The 25,093-nt window shown below is 37.9% G+C and overlaps 1 protein-coding gene and 1 long non-coding RNA gene across 2 annotated transcripts; both read left to right on the top strand.

The window, feature by feature from the left end:
• The first annotated feature begins 2,274 nt into the window (after positions 1 to 2,274).
• On the top strand, positions 2,275 to 24,708 carry LOC118800903 (B-cell receptor CD22-like). The gene is made up of 11 exons (XM_036561067.1): positions 2,275 to 2,336; positions 3,589 to 3,685; positions 4,256 to 4,591; positions 4,708 to 4,944; positions 5,570 to 5,794; positions 6,012 to 6,230; positions 6,376 to 6,645; positions 6,858 to 6,954; positions 7,593 to 7,629; positions 20,726 to 20,800; positions 24,475 to 24,708. The coding sequence occupies exons 1-11, from the start codon at positions 2,334 to 2,336 to the stop codon at positions 24,523 to 24,525; spliced, it is 1,647 nt and encodes a 548-aa protein (XP_036416960.1). The 5' UTR covers positions 2,275 to 2,333; the 3' UTR covers positions 24,526 to 24,708.
• Positions 16,462 to 17,872, top strand: LOC118800937. Its single transcript, XR_005006405.1, has 3 exons — positions 16,462 to 16,744; positions 17,285 to 17,620; positions 17,738 to 17,872. It is a non-coding gene; the product is annotated as an uncharacterized LOC118800937 (long non-coding RNA).
• Positions 24,709 to 25,093: the final 385 nt, after the last annotated feature.

The following is a 25,093-nucleotide window of genomic DNA, read 5'->3' as shown; positions in this document are numbered from 1 at the left end:
GTTGGGACTGTTGGGCTCCTCTACCCACCTCTGGAATCTGTAGCCACACGCTGAAGCTTGACCTTCTTCCTCCTGCGACCTGTGACCCCAGATCAGGGTTGGAATAGCTACTGAAAAATTAGTAGTGATTTTTTAGTAGTGATTAGTAATTGGCTACTTTCCCAAAATTTGTAGCAGCTACAATTCAGCTACTTTTCCAGAAAAAGTAGTGCACTACTTTTTAGCTACTTCCAAAGCGTGATTGTTAGAATGTTTGGGTCATTCTACAGAAATGTCCACTTTTCTATCTCTCTGTAGGTGTTACTGGTGTCACTAATCCTCACTGGTGTTACACATAAGAAAGGTAACACCAGAGACATTTTTAATGAAAAATACATTTTTCGAAATGTCTGCTACAGAACATCAAACCACATGTTGTCAATCATGGAATATCCACTAAAATATGCAATTTAATCCATTTGTATTCTATTTTTCCACAACTACCTAAGAATAAAGTAGGTCACACCAGTGACTTAAACTAAAAGCTTCATACGAAATCATGAGCTAAATGAGAAAATTTCTGATAACTGAAAAGACACAGTGGACTCACCATGTGCTTTTCTTAATAGATACTCAGGAAACAGAAAGCCAATTGATGTCATCAGTGTGATTTTTATTTCAAAATAAGAGATTTTTGTAGTAACACCAGTGACACGACTCCTGGGGACCACAACTTTCATTATATATTTTAGAATATTTATTTGGCATTTGTTTTCTTTATGCTGTTTAATTTATATATTCCATAGTCATGTATAGATTATTGTAGTTAAAATTGCAGAAAAACATGTTTTTTTTTCTTCAAAATATGGCCTCAGCCTTCACACATGACTGTGAGGACGAGCTCTTCTGTGGTGCTTGGAATTCTATATAACTGATTTAAAAACCAACATTGCTAACTTGATGCTCAAGAATTAAGAAATGAACGAAATTATAAAACACGCTGAGAACAGATTTGACCTCTCAAAAACTTCACTTGTGTTCAGCACGAACGATAATGCTATCGAAATAAGAGTCCCATATAATTCTACTCTTACATGGAAGTTAATTGAAACACTGTGTAGTTATAGTATAATAAGAAGAAGAATATGTCAGAAGAATTGCTGATAACTTGCTAGTGTAGTTCAAATTCATAGTAGGAAAAAAAAATCCTCATATTTTAGTTTTTAATGTTAAAATTCACGCTTGAAAAAAATATGCAGCACTTTTTTCCCTAAATTATTTTCAGTTGACCCCCCTTTGAGAAGACCACCCCACCAGTTGCCCCCAGGTAACTTGAATTCGAGACCTATGGTGTATAGAGTGTATAACTCATGCATATTTTAAGTTGTCCAGGTTATACAAACAGATGAAGGAGTGAGTTGTGGTGAAGACAGCTATAGTCTTAACAACAGCTCTAATTTTACTAGCATTGCAGCACGTAGCTACTGACAGACAGCAGACAGTGACCCATATTTTCCCACAGTGGAATATGAAGTATTTGCTAAAGACACGACTTGTGATCAAGATATTATTCATTTTTAATCCCACAGAAACACTGGAACAGCTACAGTGTGTCTGCAGTGAGAACAGTGAAGATCCTGCTGAAGAAGAATCCAAAAGCACTGATATCATACAGAGACTCTACCCAGACTCAGCTTCACACTCTGAGGGAGAAAACTGTAGGATGATGTTCATGACTAAAGGCTCTGTGAAACCATGATGAGTAAAGATTATCTTCAGTTTCCAGATCAGATTCTTAAGAGTTTTTAAAGAACTTTTTAACATACATACAATCATATACAATAAAATGCATCAAAACCATCACTTCTGTATCAACAAAGGTCATCATATCACATGATATAAACGTTCCACAGTTTTTACAAAATTCGTCACATCGTACAAGTATGTTGTAACATCGCAATATCAGATGTGTAACTACACCCCCTTACTTCAGCAAACTCCACCCCAGTTCAGCTTTGAAAAATGCTCAAAAATGGCAGGGGCACTCTGGGAGGGGCACTGCAGTGATTGGGTTTGGAGGTGGGGCTGGGAGAGGAGCTGGGTGGGGTGGGCTGCTGTGTTTTTATAGCTAACGTTAGCTACTAGAAAATATAGAAAAAATAGTGAGACAGAGTCTAACAGCACTTCTGCAACTGAGAGATCTTATGAAGTCGAACATTGTTCTCCACCACCACCCCCCATCTTCAGTGGGGCAGGGAGTCTTGAGCCTTACCAATTTGAGCATTGGTTCAAGCCCCTGAACAGTTAAAGTTAGTACCAGAAAATGATCAGCAGCGAGTGGGAGAGGAGTCGGAATGGTAGTAAATTCCCTAAAATAGTGATAGCCTTCTATCTATGTTATATTTCTCTTAGTACAGTCTATGTTTTATCCATATTTCGAAAACTGTTCCCAGATTTCCTTTGTCCTATAACAGTCAACAGTCAAGTGACCAATAGTTTCTTCTTTTGAACACTCTGGCATTGGACACATGGTGGTTTTAACTGAACAGCTCCATTTCACTACATCTCGTACTGGAAGTTCACCTAAAGCAGCTAAACACATTAAGTCCTTCTGTTTCCCTGAGATTAAATTACATTCCTGCCAATTTAACAAATACTACAATCACCAAATTGTATAACTTCATTAAGTATGATCAAATTATAAATTAACTTATTTGACTGTGTTGTCCAATTAATATTTTAAACCTTATATCTTTCTAAAAAAATCTGCAAATAAAATCTTAGAATGAGGAACATATTTTATTTTCTCAACTTTTAGCTTCTGTAATTATTTAATGTTGCCAATCCATCTTGCTTTTCTACCTGCACAAGCGCTCACATATCTGCCAAATGTATTTTCAATTTAGTCCTAATCTTAACAGCTCCTAGACCCCCATTTTGCTTATTTCTATGCAAAACCTCTCTCTTTGTCTCTTCCCTCTTATTTCCCCATATGGATTTAACACATATTTCATTCAGTCTCATTATTATAGCATCTGTTGGTGGGAAAACAGTTGCCAAAAAACATTAGTTTAGATAAAATAAAGGTGTAAATAAAACCCTAGAAGTCCATTACCAGTCAGTTTGAGCAAACTCATACCTGACTGACCAGAGCTCAAGGCATTTAACAGGAAGTACAGAAACAAGAACACATGATGCAGGACAGAGGAGAGGCCAAGCCTGACCCAGAGCATCTTTAACTCTTCTTTTAAACTAAAGATGTTACAGAGACGATAAAACAAATAACAGTGATGCGACAGCCGTCTGTGGCAAGACAGCGTATTTAGTCTTGCTCTCTCTGGATGGGCAAGACAGATCTCCTTCCTGTGGTCTTGAATAAAGAGACAAAAGGAAGAGCTAAAAGGGTGAGGGTGTGACGACTGAGTGCAGAATGCACAAACGTGCCTTCCAGTTCTTTGTTCGATCATAATTTACAAGTGTAGAGCGAGAAACAGTAAGCAGAGTAGTGATCAACTTCTTTAAGATGAAAGAGGCTCTGATTGGTCATTTATTTTAGTCAGAATTCATTCCTTGTTACTTCATCAGTCAAATTTTGATTTTATTTGCTAGATCTTTAAGAATCAGCAGTGTTTGAAGGGTGAAGGCGTCATGATTTCCAGAACATCAGGAAATATCACAGCAGCAGTGATCCTCATATTACTGACAGGTACATTTTTACATATTTTATGTTTAGATTATATTTGCCAGGTTTATTAGGTGAGTTTGAGCTGGACACTGATGCTTCAGGACTAGAACTGAACACATCTGGACTACACTATGTGTAAACAAGCTTCAGAAGAAAAAAAACATTTAACAGCAACAGTAACAAGTGATTAATAACTGCACACTTTTATCACCTGTTAAAGCTTTTTTATATTTGAATTAGAGATTTTCTGTATCAGTGTTCATACTAAACTGTACAAATCTGATCTACTCTAAACCTCGTTTATTTAAAGCTTTGTGTATTTAAAGTTGACATGTTATCAGTGTCTAAACTGTGCAAAGCTTCATATAAACCCGTTAAACAACTTTTAAACTGAGGTCACTTCCTCTGTTTTTAACACCTCCAGCTAACTTCAAACATCCGTGTGTTGCTCATAGCAACAGCAGCAGGAGTTCACACTGTGGTCACACCACGAGTTTCCTCCTCATGTCTAACTTATGCTCCTTGCGTGTGTGTGTGTGTGTGTATGTATGTGTGTGTATGTGTGTGTGTGTGTGTGTGTGTGTGTTTCAGGAGTTCAGGCTCAGCACAGTGTAACTCTCTCCTCTCAGAGTCTCTGTGCTGTTACTGGATCTACAGTAAAAATCTCCTGTAAATATACAACAGCTGATTCCTCCAGAGTCAGAGAGAGAGAGTGGTATCAGCTCCAGAGCTCTGATGGAGAAGAACGAGTCTTGACTAAAGATCCTCAATACTCAGCACGAGTTTCTGTAAGTACATGGTGGAATGACTGTGATCTGACAGTGAGGGATGTGAGAGTGAGAGACTCTGGAGTTTATAACTTCAGATTTAGAACATCAAGCAGTGACTGGATATCAGCTTCATCTGGAGTTAATCTGACTGTTACAGGTAAATAACACACAAAGACACCAACACTTTTATAGAGTCTCTGTACATGTAAATATATAAGACATAAACAAGAACTGAGATTTGCAGAATTCTGGTATATGATGTGATGTGTGTAGAGTTGCAGGTGAAGGTGGATCGTGAGACTGCAGGAGAGAGAAAGGTGAAAGTGATCTGTAGCTCCACCTGCAGCCTTGATGCAAATCTTAACTATGACTGGTACAGAAATGAAGTATACAAGGCCTATACAGATGATGCCTTTATTGTGCTGGACTCCACCAGGTCATCTGATGAGGGCAGCTACTCCTGTCAGGTAGAAGACAGCAGCGGTAAACGGCACCACTCTCCTTCAGTGTGTAAGTGTCATTCACTAAACCTCAGATCACTCAGGCTCCATATGCTGGTGAGCCATTAGCTACTGTGTCTGCAAACGTTCACTCACACCATCAGTTCTTGCTGTTTTACAGGTACTAATGTAACAAATACAAAGTTGAAAACTGCTACAGATGTAGCTGCATGTTCTAATGCTTAAGGAAAATTAGTTCCAGAGTGATGTTTTTTCTCATTAAATTGCTCCCGTCCTTTGGACATCACAACATAAGTGGTTAATTATATTAATTATAAAGTCGCTTCCAAATGACCTTAGTGGCTCTGTGGTTGATCTTGAGTTCCAAGTGTGCACCAAGTGTGGGTGCACTTGAGTTCAAATAATAATAGAAGAGTTACTACAATACTTGCAGACATTAATAACAACATGCAGGATGGTCCTATTAAATACAACTAAAACAAACTAAAACAAACTAAAAAGAAAAAATAAACTGTATTTTTGAATATTGTTTCCTTTTAAAAACTACAAAAGATGAGATGAAAAATAGTCCACACTTGCCTTGCATTTATCCGCGTTACCTTTAATTCTTACTGACTCTGTGTGTGTGTGTGTGTGTGTGTGTGTGTGTGTGTGTGTGTGTGTGTGTGTTGCAGGTGTTCTGGGTAAAGAGTGTTGGGGTGTGACTTACACTCCTGAATGTGTGTGTGCTCTGAAAGGATCATCAGTTGATCTCTCCTGCTCTTATAACCCTGGAGGACAAACAGTGACTAAATCAGTGTGGTTCATTAAAGAGCAGGCTGGTGCTGAGCCTGTGGATGTGAGAGAGGATGAGGAGTATCAGGGACGAGTGCAGTACAGACAGAGCTCCCAGAATGACTGTAGTATCAGAATCAATCAACTGAGAAAGAGAGATGCTCAAACATATATATTCAGATTCTACACTGATGGAGGTGAATACACTGGACAGCCTGGCGTAACTCTATTTGTCACAGGTAGAGCTGCATAAAGTAAAATAGGTTTCGTTAACTGTGAGAATATTCTATTGATGAAATTAACAATAACAGCAAAAAAATAACAGCAAATGTTTCAAATTAGTTCTGAAGGTTACAGTGTCAGACACAGACAGTGGAGGAAAGAAACTGATGTGTAGCAGCACCTGCACTCTGCCAGACAACCTCACTTACATCTGGTACAAGAACGGACAACTTGTGATTCACTGCAAATCTGCTTCCTGCTCTGTAGCTGTGGTCAGTGGTGCGGTCAGCTACAGCTGTGCTGTTGAAGGTCATGAGAGCCTCGTCTCTCCTCCAGTGTGTGAGTGGGCAGTTTTACATGCACTAATGTACACAGATATCTACAGTACATTTTCATAAAGGGCAGTTTCAAATTACAGGATAAATTTGCTGGGCATTAGTAACCAACTCTCAAATGTTTGTATCTTTATCACATTTCCATTCAGACTCTCCTAGAAACACCAGAGCAGTGGTAGTTTCCTCTGGAGAGAGAGTGGAGGGAGAATCAGTGACTCTGAGCTGCAGCAGTGATGCAGACCCTCCTGTTCTCATCTACTCCTGGTTTAAGCAGAGAGCAGCTGCAGACGCACCACTGACAACAGGCCAGAATTACACCATCACCAACATCAGCTCCCAGCACAGTGGACTCTACTACTGCACTGCTCACAACCAGCTAGGACTGCACAGCTCAACACCCACCCGTCTGGATGTGTTACGTAAGTACTTTAAAGTAACTATCATTAGGATGTTTAATTATTTGTGTTGGTCAGTTTTTCTCTAATCAGAATAAATTATTTGTATTAAATAGCTGGACACACATATTCCTCACAGCAGACCGTAATGAATGTTCAACATTTGAGTCATTTGTTCAGTGCTGCATTGTGTGTGTGTGTGTGTGTGTGTGTGTGTGCGTGTGGTGTTTTTAAAGACTCAGCTGAGTTGTGGAAGCTGAATGCTGTTTGGGGAGCTGTTGGAGTCGTTCCTGTTCTGGCTCTCTCTCTTCTTACTGCCGTTCTGTGCATTAAGTGAGTGACTGTATTCTGTAGATTTTACTCTGAATATCTGAACCTTTCTTTAAATATTATATTAAGCAGAACCTCAACTTTACACTCAAATTAAGTTCTTACACTGGATTAGGCCTGGGCGATATCTAAAAATAATAATATTTAAAAATACTTCAAAGGTGCACAATACTTTTGTGTTTTATTGATTATTTTTCAATGGTTTCTTTAGGTTTTTTTTGGATTTTTTGAACTGCAGCGAGTCCAAGTTCTAAAGCAAGTATAAGGGGAGAGCTGTGTAGTAAAGCTAGCATTAACGCACAGCAGAGAATTAACAGGGAGCTTCTTAACAAAGTTCTCTCTCTCTCTCTCTCTCTCTCTCTCTCTCTCTCTCTCACTCTCTCTCTCTCTCTCTCTCTCTCCACACATGTCTTAAAAGTGAACCCCAATTTCCCAACATATTTATAATCTGTTTAATTACAAATTAATCCTCTCTCAGTTCTTTTCCCTCTCTCAGTTCTTTTGCCATCAGGTTCATTGTCCATCATCGACAGTATCTGATTACATTGCGCTGTCGCCCAGGCCTACACTGGATGTCTTTGTTTTGTATAAATCAAAATAAGGATTAACAGCCATGTTTTAAATGTCATTTGTGTGATCAGGAGGAAGAGAGGAGCAGAGAGAGACTCAGATATTCAGGTACTGAGAGAGGATTTCACTCTTTCTCTACATACTCCTATAAAGCTGCTACTGAATAAAGACTGAAGTTGTTCTCCTCATCTCTCTAAAAGACACAGCTTTGAATCCCACCACCTTGACCTCAGATCATAACACTCTACAAGTAAGACTGCAGTCTTTAAGCCTCTGTGTGTGTGTGTGTGTGTGTGCGTGTGCGTGTGTGTTACCCTGCAGAGTGTGTTTAGTTGTGTTAGTTTTCATTTTTGTGTTTAGCATCTTACAGACTCTCCCAGTGAAACATGCTCAACCTTAGTTGACGTGTTTGTTTATTCACTAGTTGGAATATATAATAGCTTCTGTGATGTGATTTTTTCAGGTTGTTCATCCTCACAGAGAAGAGAAGAGCTCCAGAAATGAAGAATGAGAGGGGTTTTGTGATTAAACAGTTTTATGAATGTCATAACAAACCAGATACTGTCTTACAGTAATATTTATCAACTGAGTTATTTTATTTCTGAAGTATCTTTTTCTCTCTGTCTGACTGTCTTTGTGTTTGTATATGTAAGTAACTGAGAGGTTGTTTAACTGTAATTAGACTGTTTTCCAGAGGAACATACCTCTGGAGTATGGAATACTTAGGAATAAACCTAAGCGGGATAAATTGCTGTTGTTGCTAATAATTGTATTTGCAGAAATAAACTATATAGATATCAGTTAATTTACACAGTTTGAGTACTTATTAATGTAAGCTAACATACAAGGTGCTAATGGGCTGTAGCGCTGTCACTAAAATTACATTATTAATTATGTGTTATACATATCTTATTATTTTGACTCTTAATTAAATAATCTGTGTTTTTAAAGGCCACACCAAAAAGCAGCCTGCATTAAACAGTAATAAACAGAGCCTTTCAGCCTTTCAGGGATTCTAAACTACTTTATTGGAAACAGATAAATTGGGAAACCACATATAATCATCTAATCATGAAAAGGATGGATTTTAATACACCTCTAGTTTCTGACTCAGTTCACAGAAAGATGTGTGGATGTTCACTAGCAGAGTAGACTGTGATCATCTCAGCTCTCTGAACTTTATCATTTAATATCATGTTTGGCTTCAATTTTGTTTATACAGATTATTTAAAATAGTTTGTGAATATACTCAGGTTGTGATGCAGATGTACAAAAAAGTAACTCAAATACTCAAGTAGTTTTACAGTAAACTACATATTTACTCTTACTTGTAATTTTCTTCACTAATACTTGTAATGAAGTAAGTAATGATTTTCAGAACTCCACTCCTGCTTATTTCCTCCACTGTACATTTAATTTAATAAGACCACCACAGAGCTCTGTTGATAGTCACTCCACCTCTGATAAAGAGGCCACAGTGAAACCTCTACATACTCGACCTTGAACTGACTCCACTATGATGCCATAGTTTCATCTGAAGATGATCTTTTCTGCTCTGAAGAGATTCTGGACCTGCTGGAGACGATGACCGATATCTGAGCAACACCTGCAGAGGTGACTTTCACTGTCTCAGAAGATCCTGGATGATTCTCTGTTCAGCTGTTTAGTTCATTATTACTGTTTATGCTGCATTAAAATAGCTCACATTTCCAAAAACTAACATTTTTCAGACTATAAATAAATAAAGAAAAAAAAAAGAATAAAATGACCAGTTATGGTCAGTAAGAGGTGAGTTCAGCACTCTGGACAGCTCCAGGAAAGTGACCCTGTTGGAGTCTGAGATAAATTCATCATCTTTAATCACAGTGAACAGCTCTGATCAATAATCAATAAATCAACACACATAATGATCCAGAGCTGAGACTCTCTGACTTTAACATTGATCCCCAACAAATCAACAGATGCTCCTTTGAGGATCTTTATAGGTGGAGTGATTAATATTCAGAGGTGCAAATACATTTAATATTAATGTTTCAGAAACAGAACGTTGATTTTAGAAACACTAGATTGTTCCAAAAACAGCAGATCTTTACACGTGTTTAATTATGATTTATTAATACAGAGTTTTATCTTAGACTGTAATTAAAATGATTGTAGGAGTAATAACATAATTTAGTCACTGGAGGGCAGCACTCTCATAGTTCAGTTATTTTATTACTTGTTGAGAGATGTCTCACTTTCTCTTTTCTCACCTTACTTTTTATTCCTTATTAGCTTATAAATGTCATGATAGTATCATAATCAGGGGCTTCTGGTTATTCCAACCCCTTGTAATTATAGACATAATTGACCAAAATAAAGAAAAATATCTGGTAAAGAATGGAAGATTACTGACAGAGCTAACTTAATTATCTGCTAATTAAACTAATATCTAATGACTCTCTGCTAATAAAACAGTGTGATGGGTAAATCAATCTGTCTGTATGTCTAAAAAGCACTAACAGACCCTCTCAGCACAGATTTCTCTCTTTATCCTTCTCTTTCTACCTGCATTCGTCTGTGTGATGGAGCAGCACTGCAGTTAACAGTGAGACCTGCGGATGGACACTTTGATGACCGTCCACACGGACTGGTTAGCTTTATTAGCATTATTAGCTAAAGCTAATCTCACTGCATCAGTTTTAGTGCAGTGACTATGAGAGATTATTGTGTTGTTAAAGTGATTTGACATGTTGTTACTTTATCATGTTCTGTTTCATTTCTATACAGATAAACTACATTAGCTGTTCAGTTGTTTATCTCCCTCTTTACTCTTTAGTCCACACTGTGAAGAACAACACTGAAAAAACACAAGTAAACAAACTGTATAAGACAATAATTTGTTGTGTAAAAATTATAAATAGTTCTCTGCATGAAAATGACTTTTGGTAAAAAAAAAAGTTTAATTTTAATAGTTAATAAACTTATGAACAACAGAAACACTCTTAAGAAGTAAATGTTCTAGTATTATTTTTAGAAATTTCTGTAAATGGAACTGTGGATCATGTATCTAGTGAGTCTGTAAATGTAATCATTGTTCTCTCTTCATTTCAGTTTAATTCAAGACATATTTATTTATTGCTTTTTATAACAGGCTCTGTTACAAAGCAGCTTTACAGAAAATCCGGGTCCGAGCCCCAGATGAGCAAGAAAAAACTCCCTCAGAACAAGAGGAAGAAACCTTGAGAGGAACCAAGACTCAAAAGGGGAACCCATCCTCCTCTGGTCAACACCGGATCTCAGGATTTGATTACTGTGTCACAGATTTTAAGAACTAATGTTTAAAATAATTTGGGGGCGTCTACAGCTTTCTCCTGATTTTAGACTCTGGAATCTATTTTTACAGCTACAAGTAATATAAAGCTGCATAGCAGTTTAAGCATTTTTATATTTATCTGCAACGAATGTAGGAGACGACAGATCCAGTGTGAGACCTGCAAAAACACAGAAAGTGTGATGAGACACTGCAAATGGAAATATCTTCAAAATACATCTTACAAACATCCAGATCTCCTGTTACAACAAATAAAACCTAGAAACAATTAACCTTAACTTTCTCATCTCATTCCACAAACATGCACAAATGCACTAAACCTGTTCCACTTTATCTGAACAGCCCACAATAGATTATCTACAAATGTTCAAACTGTTAACAAACTACCTGAAACTCAGTAGATTCTCAACAGTATTGGAGGGTTTTTGGACCAGGGTCAGCTTTAGGACCAAGATTAGGATTAAGACTTTGAGTTAATCCTAAAGTCAGAGTGAGGATTAAGACCAGGTTGAGTTAGTGAGTTAGAGTTTGTAATATGAATTTAAAAGACTATTTAGTTGAATCCATCTACAAAGCATCTACAGTGGAGTATTTAAATAAAATAAGTAACTGAGTAAAGATAACTAGTTATATTTACTCAGTTACTTGTACCTCTGTAAACTTTTGATTGATTTGTACCTCAGTGAGTCACAGTTTTACTTCTACTCAAGTCTATTTGTGAGGAAACTGATCGACTTTTTACTCAGTTCTACTTTAGACATTCATATTAAGTTACTAATTCTCTTTTTGTGTCTCATTCTGTTCTACTGGTTCAGCATCTGTTCTGCTTTGCTGTTGCTTAAAACTTACTTTCTAGATTTAGCATGTAATTTTAGATCAAAAGGGTCTAAAAACAGAAGAACAGCACCAAACAGACTTCAGTGCTGATAGATGCTGAATCTCTGATTTCTTTACAGACAGGTTTTCTATATTTTGGACATACTTTAGTCATTTTTTTAAGCAGCAGGCAACAAAGACAACAACAATGTTTGTTTTTTTCCTGACACTAAATAAACTCACTGATATAAAACACAGTCCTAACAGATGTACTGATGTGCACTTCAGATGAAGCGTTCAGAGGAGCTACATTTTCACAGACAGCATCTCCACTAACATGGTTCTTATAGCCTATAAGAAAATACCAGATGAGTCATTTCTAGTAGGAATCAGTTTTTACTGTAGAACATTAGAGAATGAATTAATGCATGTTTGCAGTATTAAATTGTGTGTATATGAATTAGACAGTCTAAAATCATTCTATATTCATGCTACAAAAGAATGTAATCTTGTTTAACAACCAGATCGACAGATAGCTAACAGGCTAACAGGCTAATCCAGTAACTTTCAGAATTAGACTCTAAGTTTAAATATTTAAGAGATTTTACTGTAAAACTGCAACATACAAAGTAAAGAGTATTTTAAATCTATGACTTACCAGCTTTAAATGTCAACACTACCATAAGTAATATTAAGTCCAGTGTGGAAAATGAAGGTACATCATCATTAGCTTGGCGCTAACATCCTATAAAAAATCCCATAAGCATGCTAATAGAAATTAGCATCTTGCTAGCAAACAATAAATGCTACAAAGTGAATATTTCTGTATTAAATGCTTCTGATTAATGAAATGTTTATGAAAATATGATAAAAACTGAAAAGCTCCTGATCTCAGTGGAGTATTTATGCTGTATGTTAGTATAGACTGTGCTATGTTGGGGAGATGAGAGTCTAAAAAGCTCCAGGGCTGCTGTGGAAGAGTGGAGCTCCACATGAATGACACAATATAAAACAGTTACTTGTTGGGACTGTTGGGCTCCTCTACCCACCTCTGGAATCTGTAGCCACACGCTGAAGCTTGACCTTCTTCCTCCTGCGACCTGTGACCCCAGATCAGGGTTGGAATAGCTACTGAAAAATTAGTAGTGATTTTTTAGTAGTGATTAGTAATTGGCTACTTTCCCAAAATTTGTAGCAGCTACAATTCAGCTACTTTTCCAGAAAAAGTAGTGCACTACTTTTTAGCTACTTCCAAAGCGTGATTGTTAGAATGTTTGGGTCATTCTACAGAAACGTCCACTTTTCTATCTCTCTGTAGGTGTTACTGGTGTCACTAATCCTCACTGGTGTTACACATAAGAAAGGTAACACCAGAGACATTTTTAATGAAAAATACATTTTTCGAAATGTCTGCTACAGAGCATCAAACCACATGTTGTCAATCATGGAATATCCACTAAAATATGCAATTTAATCCATCCATCCATCCATCATCTAAGCCGCTTATCCTTCTGGGTCGCGGTGGGGTGCTGGAGCCTATCCCAGCTGTCATTAGGCGGAAGGCAGGATACACCCTGGACAGGTCGCCAGTCCATCGCAGGGCAGACAGACAGACATACACATTCACACACACACTCACTCCTAGGGCCAATTCAGCATGTCCAATCAGCCTGACTGCATGTTTTTGGACTGTGGGAGGAAACCGGAGTACCCGGAGGAAACCCACGCAGACACGGGGAGAACAGGCAAACTCCACACAGAAATGACCCTGGTCACCCAGCCGGGAATCGAACCCAGGCCATTCTTGCTGTGAGATAACAACGCTACCCACTGCGCCACCGTGCCGCCCAATTTAATCCATTTGTATTCTATTTTTTCACAACTACCTAAGAATAAAGTAAGTCACACCAGTGACTTAAACTAAAAGCTTCATACGAAATCATGAGCTAAATAAGAAAATTTCTGATAACTGAAAAGACACAGTGGACTCACCATGTGCTTTTCTTAATAGATACTCAGGAAACAGAAAGCCAATTGATGTCATCAGTGTGATTTTTATTTCAAAATAAGAGATTTTTGTAGTAACACCAGTGACACGACTCCTGGGGACCACAACTTTCATTATATATTTTAGAATGTTTATTTGGCATTTGTTTTCTTTATGCCATTTAATTTATATATTCCATAGTCATGTATAGATTATTGTAGTTTAAATTGCAGAAAAACATGTTTTTTTTTTCTTCAAAATATGGCCTCAGCCTTCACACATGACTGTGAGGACGAGCTCTTCTGTGGTGCTTGGAATTCTATATAACTGATTTAAAAACCAACATTGCTAACTTGATGCTCAAGAATTAAGAAATGAACGAAATTATAAAACACGCTGAGAACAGATTTGACCTCTCAAAAACTTCACTTGTGTTCAGCACGAACGATAATGCTATCGAAATAAGAGTCCCATATAATTCTACTCTTACATGGAAGTTAATTGAAACACTGTGTAGTTATAGTATAATAAGAAGAAGAATATTTCAGAAGAATTGCTGATAACTTGCTAGTGTAGTTCAAATTCATAGTGGGAAAAAAAAAATCCTCATATTTTAGTTTTTAATGTTAAAATTCACGCTTGAAAAAAATATGCAGCACTTTTTTCCCTAAATTATTTTCAGTTGACCCCCCTTTGAGAAGACCACCCCACCAGTTGCCCCCAGGTAACTTGAATTCGAGACCTATGGTGTATAGAGTGTATAACTCATGCATATTTTAAGTTGTCCAGGTTATACAAACAGATGAAGGAGTGAGTTGTGGTGAAGACTGCTATAGTCTTAACAACAGCTCTAATTTTACTAGCATTGCAGCACGTAGCTACTGACAGACAGCAGACAGTGACCCATATTTTCCCACAGTGGAATATGAAGTATTTGCTAAAGACACGACTTGTGATCAAGATATTATTCATTTTTAATCCCACAGAAACACTGGAACAGCTACAGTGTGTCTGCAGTGAGAACAGTGAAGATCCTGCTGAAGAAGAATCCAAAAGCACTGATATCATACAGAGACTCTACCCAGACTCAGCTTCACACTCTGAGGGAGAAAACTGTAGGATGATGTTCATGACTAAAGGCTCTGTGAAACCATGATGAGTAAAGATTATCTTCAGTTTCCAGATCAGATTCTTAAGAGTTTTTAAAGAACTTTTTAACATACATACAATCATATACAATAAAATGCATCAAAACCATCACTTCTGTATCAACAAAGGTCATCATATCACATGATATAAACGTTCCACAGTTTTTACAAAATTCGTCACATCGTACAAGTATGTTGTAACATCGCAATATCAGATGTGTAACTACACCCCCTTACTTCAGCAAACTCCACCCCAGTTCAGCTTTGAAAAATGCTCAAAAATGGCAGGGGCACTCTGGGAGGGGCACTGCAGTGATTGGGTTTGGAGGTGGGGCTGGGAGAGAAGCTGGGTGGGGTGGGCTGCTGTGTTTTTATAGCTAACGTTAGCTACTAGAAAATATAGAAAAAATAGTGACACAGAGTCTAACAGCACTTCTGCAACTGAGAGATCTTATGAAGTCGAACATTGTTCTCCACCACCACCCCCCATCTTCAGTGGGGCAGGGAGTCTTGAGCCTTACCAATTTGAGCATTGGTTCAAGCCCCTGAACAGTTAAAGTTAGTGCCAGAAAATGATCAGCAGCGAGTGGGAGAGGAGTCGGAATGGTAGTAAATTCCCTAAAATACTGATAGCCTTCTATCTATGTTATATTTCTCTTAGTACAGTCTATGTTTTATCCATATTTCGAAAACTGTTCCCAGATTTCCTTTGTCCTATAACAGTCAACAGTCAAGTGACCAATAGTTTCTTCTTTTGAACACTCTGGCATTGGACACATGGTGGTTTTAACTGAACAGCTCCATTTCACTACATCTCGTACTGGAAGTTCACCTAAAGCAGCTAAACACATTAAGTCCTTCTGTTTCCCTGAGATTAAATTACATTCCTGCCAATTTAACAAATACTACAATCACCAAATTGTATAACTTCATTAAGTATGATCAAATTATAAATTAACTTATTTGACTGTGTTGTCCAATTAATATTTTAAACCTTATATCTTTCTAAAAAAATCTGCAAATAAAATCTTAGAATGAGGAACATATTTTATTTTCTCAACTTTTAGCTTCTGTAATTATTTAATGTTGCCAATCCATCTTGCTTTTCTACCTGCACAAGCGCTCACATATCTGCCAAACGTATTTTCAATTTAGTCCTAATCTTAACAGCTCCTAGACCCCCATTTTGCTTATTTCTATGCAAAACCTCTCTCTTTGTCTCTTCCCTCTTATTTCCCCATATGGATTTAACACATACTTCATTCAGTCTCATTATTATAGCATCTGTTGGTGGGAAAACAGTTGCCAAAAAACATTAGTTTAGATAAAATAAAGGTGTAAATAAAACCCTAGAAGTCCATTACCAGTCAGTTTGAGCAAACTCATACCTGACTGACCAGAGCTCAAGGCATTTAACAGGAAGTACAGAAACAAGAACAGATGATGCAGGACAGAGGAGAGGCCAAGCCTGACCCAGAGCATCTTTAACTCTTCTTTTAAACTAAAGATGTTACAGAGACGATAAAAAAAATAACAGTGATGCGACAGCCGTCTGTGGCAAGACAGCGTATTTAGTCTTGCTCTCTCTGGATGGGCAAGACAGATCTCCTTCTTGTGGTCTTGAATAAAGAGACAAAAGGAAGAGCTAAAATGGTGAGGGTGTGACAACTGAGTGCAGAATGCACAAACGTGCCTTCCGGTTCTTTGTTTGTTCGATCATAATTTACAAGTGTAGAGCGAGAAAGAGTGAGCAGAGTAGTGATCAACTTCTTTAAGATGAAAGAGGCTCTGATTGGTCATTTATTTTAGTCAGAATTCATTCCTTGTTACTTCATCAGTCAAATTTTGATTTTATTTTCTAGACCTTTAAGAATCAGCGGTGTTTGAAGGGTGAAGCTGTCATGATTTCTAGAACATCAGGAAATATCACAGCAGCAGTGATCCTCATATTACTGACAGGTACATTTTTACATATTTTATGTTTAGATTATATTTGCCAGGTTTATTAGGTGAGTTTGAGCTGGACACTGATGCTTCAGGACTAGAACTGAACACATCTGGACTACACTATGTGTAAACAAGCTTCAGACATTTAACAGCAACAGTAACAAGTGATTAATAACTGCACACTTTTATCACCTGTTAAAGCTTTTTTATATTTGAATTAGAGATTTTCTGTATCAGTGTTCATACTAAACTGTACAAATCTGATCTACTCTAAACCTCGTTTATTTAAAGCTTTGTGTGTTTAAAGTTGAGATGTTATCAGTGTCTAAACTGTGCAAAGCTTCATATAAACTCGTTGAACAACTTTTAAACTGAGGTCACTTCCTCTGTTTTTAACACCTCCAGCTAACTTCAAACATCCGTGTGTTGCTCATAGCAACAGCAGCAGGAGTTCACACTGTGGTCACACCACGAGTTTCCTCCTCATGTCTAACTTATGCTCCTTGCGTGTGTGTGTGTGTGTGTGTGTGTGTGTGTGTGTGTGTGTTTCAGGGGTTCAGGCTCATTACAGTGTAACTCTCTCCTCTCAGAGTCTCTGTTCTGTTACTGGATCTACAGTAAAAATCTCCTGTAAATATACAACAGCTGATTCCTCCAGAGTCAGAGAGAGAGAGTGGTATCAGTTCCAGAACTCTGATGGAGAAGAACGAGTCCTGAGTAAAGATCCTGAATACTCAGCACGAGTTTCTGTAAGTACATGGTGGAATGACTGTGATCTGACAGTGAGGGATGTGAGACTGAGAGACTCTGGAGTTTATAACTTCAGATTTAGAACATCAAGCAGTGGCTGGATATCAGCTTCATCTGGAGTTAATCTGACTGTTACAGGTAAATAAACACACAAAGACACCAACACTTTTATAGAGTCTCTGTACATGTAAATATATAAGACATAAACAAGAATTGAGATTTGCAGAATTCTGCTGTATGATGTGATGTGTGTAGAGTTGCAGGTGAAGGTGGATCGTAAGACTGCAGGACAGAGAAAGGTGAAAGTGATCTGTAGCTCCACCTGCAGCCTTGATGCAAGTCTTAACTATGACTGGTACAGAAATGAAGTATACAAGGCCTATACAGATGATGACTTTATTGTGCTGGACTCCACCAGGTCATCTGATGAGGGCAGCTACTCCTGTCAGGTAGAAGACAGCAGTGGCAAACGGCACCGCTCTCCTTCAGTGTGTAAGTGTCATTCACTAAACCTCAGATCACTCAGGCTCCATATGCTGGTGAGCCATTAGCTACTGTGTCTGCAAACGTTCACTCACACCATCAGTTCTTGCTGTTTTACAGGTACTAATGCAACAAATACAAAGTTGAAAACTGCTACAGATGTAGCTGCATGTTCTAATGCTTAAGGAAAATTAGTTCCAGAGTGATGTTTTTTCTCATTAAATTGCTCCCGTCCTTTGGAAATCACAACATAAGTGGTTAATTATATTAATTATAAAGTCGCTTCCAAATGACCTTGGTGGCTCTGTGGTTGATCTTGAGTTCCAAGTGTGCACCAAGTGTGGGTGCACTTGAGTTCAAATAATAATAGAAGAGTTACTACAATACTTGCAGACATTAATAACAACATGCAGGATGGTCCTATTAAATACAACTAAAACAAACTAAAACAAACTAAAAAGAAAAAATAAACTGTATTTTTGAATATTGTTTCCTTTTAAAAACTGCAAAAGATGAGATGAAAAATAGTCCACGCTTGCCTTGCATTTATCCGTGTTACCTTTAATTCTTACTGACTCTGTGTGTGTGTGTGTGTGTGTGTGTGTGTGTGTGTGTGTGTGTGTGTTGCAGGTGTTCTGGGTAAAGAGTGTTGGGGTGTGACTTACACTCCTGAATGTGTCTGTGCTCTGAAAGGGTCATCAGTTGATCTCTCCTGCTCTTATTACCCTGGAGGACAAACAGTGACTAAATCAGTGTGGTTCATTAAAGAACAGGCTGGTACTGAGCCTGTGGATGTGAGAGAGGATGAGGAGTATCAGGGACGAGTGCAGTACAGACAGAGCTCCCAGAATGACTGTAGTATCAGAATCAATCAACTGAGAAAGAGAGATGCTCAAACATATATATTCAGATTCTACACTGATGGAGGTGAATACACTGGACAGCCTGGCGTAACTCTGTTTGTCACAGGTAGAGCTGCATAAAGTAAAATAGGTTTCGTTAACTGTGAGAATATTCTATTGATGAAATTAACAATAACAGCAAAAAAAATAACAGCACATATTTAAAATTAGTTCTGAAGGTTACAGTGTCAGACACAGACAGTGGAGGAAAGAAACTGATGTGTAGCAGCACCTGCACTCTGCCAGACAACCTCACTTACATCTGGTACAAGAACGGACAACTTGTGATTCACTGCAAATCTGCTTCCTGCTCTGTAGCTGTGGTCAGTGGTGCGGTCAGCTACAGCTGTGCTGTTGAAGGTCATGAGAGCCTCGTCTCTCCTCCAGTGTGTGAGTGGGCAGTTTTACATGCACTAATGTACACAGATATCTACAGTACATTGTCATAAAGGGCAATTTCAAATTACAGGATAAATTTGCTGGGCATTAGTAACCAACTCTCAAATGTTTGTGTCTTTATCACATTTCCAATCAGACTCTCCTAGAAACACCAGAGCAGTGGTAGTTTCCTCTGGAGAGAGAGTGGAGGGAGAATCAGTGACTCTGAGCTGCAGCAGTGATGCAAACCCTCCTGTTCTCATCTACTCCTGGTTTAAGCAGAGAGCAGCTGCAGACGCACCACTGACAACAGGCCAGAATTACACCATCACCAACATCGGCTCCCAGCACAGTGGACTCTACTACTGCACCGCTCACAACCAGCTAGGACTGCACAGCTCAACACCCACCCGTCTGGATGTGTTACGTAAGTACTTTAAAGTAATTATCATTAGGATGTTTAATTATTTGTGTTGGTTAGTTTTTCTCTAATCAGAATAAATTATTTGTATTAAATAGCTGGACACACATATTCCTCACAGCAGACCGTAATGAATGTTCAACATTTGAGTCATTTGTTCAGTACTGCACTGTGTGTGTGTGTGTGTGTGTGTGTGTGTGTGTGTGTGTGTGTGTGTGTGCGTGTGGTGTTTTTAAAGACTCAGCTGAGTTGTGGACGCTGAATGCCATTTGGGGAGCTTTTGGCGTCGTTCTTGTTCTGGCTCTCTCTCTTCTTACTGCCGTTCTGTGCATTAAGTGAGTGACTGTATTCTGTAGATTTTACTCTGAATATCTGAACCTTTCTTTAAATATTATATTAAGCAGAACCTCAACTTTACACTCAAATTAAGTTCTTACACTGGAATAGGCCTGGGCGATATCTAAAAATAATAATATTTAAAAATACTTCAAAGGTGCACAATACTTTTGTGTTTTATTGATTATTTTTTAATGGTTTCTTTAGGTTTTACTGCAGCGAGTCCAAGTTCAAAAGCAAGTATAAGGGGAGAGCTGTGTAGTAAAGCTAGCATTAACGCACAGCAGAGAATTAACAGGGAGCTTCTTAACAAAGTTCTCTCTCTCTCTCTCTCTCTCTCTCTCTCTCTCCACACACGTCTTAAAAGTGAACCCCAATTTCCCAACATATTTATAATCTGTTTAATTACAAATTAATCCTCTCTCAGTTCTTTTCCCTCTCTCAGTTCTTTTGCCATCAGGTTCATTGTCCATCATCGACAGTATCTGATTACATTGCGCTGTCGCCCAGGTCTACACTGGATGTCTTTGTTTTGTATAAATCAAAATAAGGATTAACAGCCATGTTTTAAATGTCATTTGTGTGATCAGGAGGAAGAGAGGAGCAGAGAGAGACTCAGATATTCAGGTACTGAGAGAGGATTTCACTCTTTCTCTATCTACATACTCCTATAAAGCTGCTACTGAATAAAGACTGAAGTTGTTCTCCTCATCTCTCTAAAAGACTCCAGATCCTGCAGACCACACATACACAGCTCTGAATCCCACCATCATGACCTCAGATCATGACACTCTACAAGTAAGACTGCAGTCTTTAAGCCTCTGTGTGTGTGTGTGTGTGTGTGCGTGTGTGTGTGTGTGTGTGCGTGTGTGTTACCCTGCAGAGTGTGTTTAGTTGTGTTAGTTTTCATTTTTGTGTTTAGCATCTTACAGACTCTCCCAGTGAAACATGCTCAACCTTAGTTGACTTGTTTGTTTATTCACTAGTTGGAATATATAATAGCTTCTGTGATGTGATTTTTTCAGGTTGTTCATCCTCACAGACAGAAGAGAAGAGCTCCAGAAATGAAGAATGAGAGGGGTTTTGTGATTAAACAGTTTTATGAATGTCATAACAAACCAGATACTGTCTTACAGTAATACTTATCAACGGAGTTACTTTTATTTCTGAAGTATCTTTTTCAGTGTTGTAAAAAGTTACATAAAAATGAGCCAGAATCAGGCAGTTCTGTCAGTTCTGTCAATAGACATCAGATGCTTTGAACCATGTATGTATATAGGAGACATTTCAGTGTTCATCATTCAATTTATTTGTATATTCATATGTTTTATTTTTAGAACATTGCATTAAAATGTACTTTTAAAAGCAGGGTCTCACACTGAGGTCCTGGAGAGTCACAGTTCTGCAGACTTCACTGTTTTCCCTCTTTAACTCTGCAGATTCAACTAATGAAGTCTTTATAATCAGCTGATGAGCTGAATCAGGTGTGTTAAGAGAGGCAGAGTGATAAACTGTGCAGTGCTGTGGTTCTCCAGGACTGGAGGCTCCCTGTTTTCAAGATGATAATTTTTGTATTTACACCATTTTTTTATATACATTCACTGTAATTGATCATATTAGTTTATATATTTCTGCCTGTTTTATTTTATCTGACCTGGTGTTTTTTATTGTTTTATATTTATTATTATCTAAATAGTGTGGTGTGAAAACATACTAAAAGCTTTGAAGCAGCTTTTAGATTCTGTAGTTGTTATTTATTCATGTTTAGTTCACTATGCAGCCTCTGCTCTTCTACAAGACTGCAGTGACAGCAGGGAGGAGAAGAGAACAGAGCTGAAAATGCATTTTTAGATATGACTGTTGGTCTGAGACGGTCTTTATTGAGAGTGGCATAAAACATGAATAGATGAGCTGAACCTACAATAATGATTTATATGTTATGTAAAATTAATTTTGACAGTAATCAAACAGAACATAAACTAAAGTACCTTAGAATCAGTGTAGATGAATTGTCTTCATTTGATCACTGGGGGGCAGCAGTGTGTGTGCTGAACATTCTGAGAGAGATAAATAACAGCATGAGGATAAAATTATATTTGACCATCCTCTCTAACACACTGACCTGTCCACTCTCCTCTGAGCTCCTGTGGACTTTAGCTAAGGTGCAGTTTCTCATAAGACATCATCAGCCCTGCTCAAAACCTGACATCATCTGCTCACTGCTGCCATCCAGTGACTAAATGATGTTATTACACCTACAATGATCATTTCAGACCTACAGAAAATCTAGTTTAGACAGGTTCCCCATAAACTCTGGACAATAATTCTGTCACGCTCAGGTTTGTTTTTCACTTTCTGTTTTTTAGACTTACTGTCCTAAACAGTGATCAGACCAGACTGTGGGTGGAGGATTAATTTGCTGGACTAAATAGAAATTTGTTAGACTGTTTGTTAGAAAACATTTGTTCCTTTAATTGTGTAAAGTAGAAGAATGTATTCAATTTGGTTGGCGTTACTGGTAGTGAGCGCTAATTGGTTGGCATTCTGGTGGTGAGCATTGATTGGTTGGCGTTACTGGTAGTGAGTGCTGATTGGTTGGCATTACTGGTAGTGAGTACTGATTGGTTGGCATTACTGGTAGTGAGCGTTGACTGGTTGGCATTACTGGTAGTGAGTACTGATTGGTTGGCATTACTGGTAGTGAGCGTTGACTGGTTGGCATTACTGGTAGTGAGTACTGTTTGGTTGGCGTTACTGTTAGTGAGCGTTGATTGGTTGGCGTTACTGGTAGTGAGTACTGATTGGTTGGTATTACTGATCGTGAGTACTGATTACATGATGTCATGAACGTACACAAGACACCCAACGGTCTACAACCAGAGTTCAGAAGATTTAACAGCTGTGTTGACATGTTTCTGCTGTTCTGTGTACAGAAAATTACTGAGCTGTTCTGTATAATAATCATCAAGCATTTACAAACTGATTTGTACAAAATCTCCACAGGGGTCCATTCATTTAGGACTCGCGCTGGAGCGCCATGTAGCGTTCAACAAACCCGGAAAACATTACTGAGCTGCAGTTCTCCTCACTACACATTCTCTACATGTAGTGTTTTTAGTTAGTGCTTCTGTCGTTACAGAGGCATCATACAAGTGTCTGTAGAGGCAAATCTGCTCTCTCTCTCTCTCTCTCTCTCTCTCTCTCTCTCTCTCTCTCTCTCTCTCTCTCTCTCTCTGACTCTCACTCTCGGTCTCTCTTTCTCTCTGTCTGACTGTCTTTGTGTTTGTATATGTAAGTAACTGAGAGGTTGTTTAACTGTAATTAGACTGTTTTCCAGAGCAACATAGATCAGTGAAGAAACCTAAGCGGGATAAATTGCTGTTGTTGCTAATAATTGTATTTGCAGAAATAAACTATATAGATATCAGTTAATTTACACAGTTTGAATACTTATTAATGTAAGCTAACGTACAAGGTGCTAATGGGCTGCAGCGCTGTCACTAAAATTACATTATTAATTATGTGTTATACATATCTTATTATTTTGACTCTTAATTAAATAATCTGTGTTTTTTAAAGGCCACACCAAAAAGCAGCCTGCATTAAACAGTAATAAACTCTGCAGAGCCTTTCAGCCTTTCAGGGATTCTAAACTACTTTATTGGAAACAGATAAACTGGGAAACCTCATATTATCATCTAATCATGAAAAGGATGGATTTTAATACACCTCTAGTTTCTGACTCAGTTCACAGAAAGATGTGTGGATGTTCACTAGCAGAGTAGACTGTGATCATCTCAGCTCTCTGAACTTTATCATTTAATATCATGTTTGGCTTCAATTTTGTTTATACAGATTATTTAAAATAGTTTGTGAATATACTCAGGTTGTGATGCAGATGTACAAAAAAGTAACTCAAATACTCAAGTAGTTTTACAGTAAACTACATATTTACTCTTACTTGTAATTTTCTTCACTAATACTTGTAATGAAGTAAGTAGTGATTTTCAGAACTCCACTCCTGCTTATTTCCTCCACTGTACATTTAATTTAATAAGACCACCACAGAGCTCTGTTGATAGTCTGTGTTGGTGGGCAGTTTGTATCTGCATTACTCTGTGTTAGTTTGTCTCTGTGAGGACTAAGATGTGGGTGGAGTGAAGGAGTCTTGGAGAGAGTCTGTAATAAAACTGACAGGACGTTCATGTAAACACAGACAAGATTTCTGTCCCAACCTCAGCTTTTCCAAACAGGCTTTCAGACATGTGACTCACATCAACACTTATTTTTCTTTTAATTGACTTTTGTACCTTTAATAATTGTCCCTTATTTCTGTTATAATTTTTCTGTCTGCCTTTTAACTTTGTTGTTTTTTTTTTTATTGTTTCTTATTAAACAGACATGTTAAAATGAACATTTTTAGCAGCAAAGAATATAAAGGTTCAGTTGTGATTATTGCATGTTATATGCAGATCTACTCAGGCAGCAGCTGCAGAAGCGAGAGAAGAGAAAGAGGAAGATGAAGAGGGGCTTTTCTGATGAAGGTCACTCCACCTCTGATAAAGAGGCCACAGTGAAACCTCTACATACTCGACCTTGAACTGACTCCACTATGATGCCATAGTTTCATCTGAAGATGATCTTTTCTGCTCTGAAGAGATTCTGGACCTGCTGGAGACGATGACCGATATCTGAGCAACACCTGCAGAGGTGACTTTCACTGTCTCAGAAGATCCTGGATGATTCTCTGTTTAGCTGTTTAGTTCATTATTACTGTTTATGCTGCATTAAAATAGCTCACATTTCCAAAAACTAACATTTTTCAGACTATAAATAAATAAAGAAAAAAAAAGAATAAAATGACCAGTTATGGTCAGTAAGAGGTGAGTTCAGCACTCTGGACAGCTCCAGGAAAGTGACCCTGTTGGAGTCTGAGATAAATTCATCATCTTTACTCACAGTGAACAGCTCTGATCAATAATCAATAAATCAACACACATAATGATCCAGAGCTGAGACTCTCTGACTTTAACATTGATCCCCAACAAATCAACAGATGCTCCTTTGAGGATCTTTATAGGTGGAGTGATT

Source organism: Colossoma macropomum, unplaced genomic scaffold (genome assembly GCF_904425465.1).
Source record: "Colossoma macropomum unplaced genomic scaffold, Colossoma_macropomum, whole genome shotgun sequence".
NCBI lineage: Eukaryota > Metazoa > Chordata > Actinopteri > Characiformes > Serrasalmidae > Colossoma > Colossoma macropomum.
This window is presented reverse-complemented; position numbering and strand designations above follow the sequence as displayed.

Coding starts and splice junctions, on each gene's coding strand:
- LOC118800903 (XM_036561067.1), top strand. Junction 4,592..4,707: donor AGTTAATCTGACTGTTACAG/GTAAATAACACA, acceptor TGATGTGTGTAG/AGTTGCAGGTGAAGGTGGAT. Junction 6,955..7,592: donor ACTGCCGTTCTGTGCATTAA/GTGAGTGACTGT, acceptor TTGTGTGATCAG/GAGGAAGAGAGGAGCAGAGA.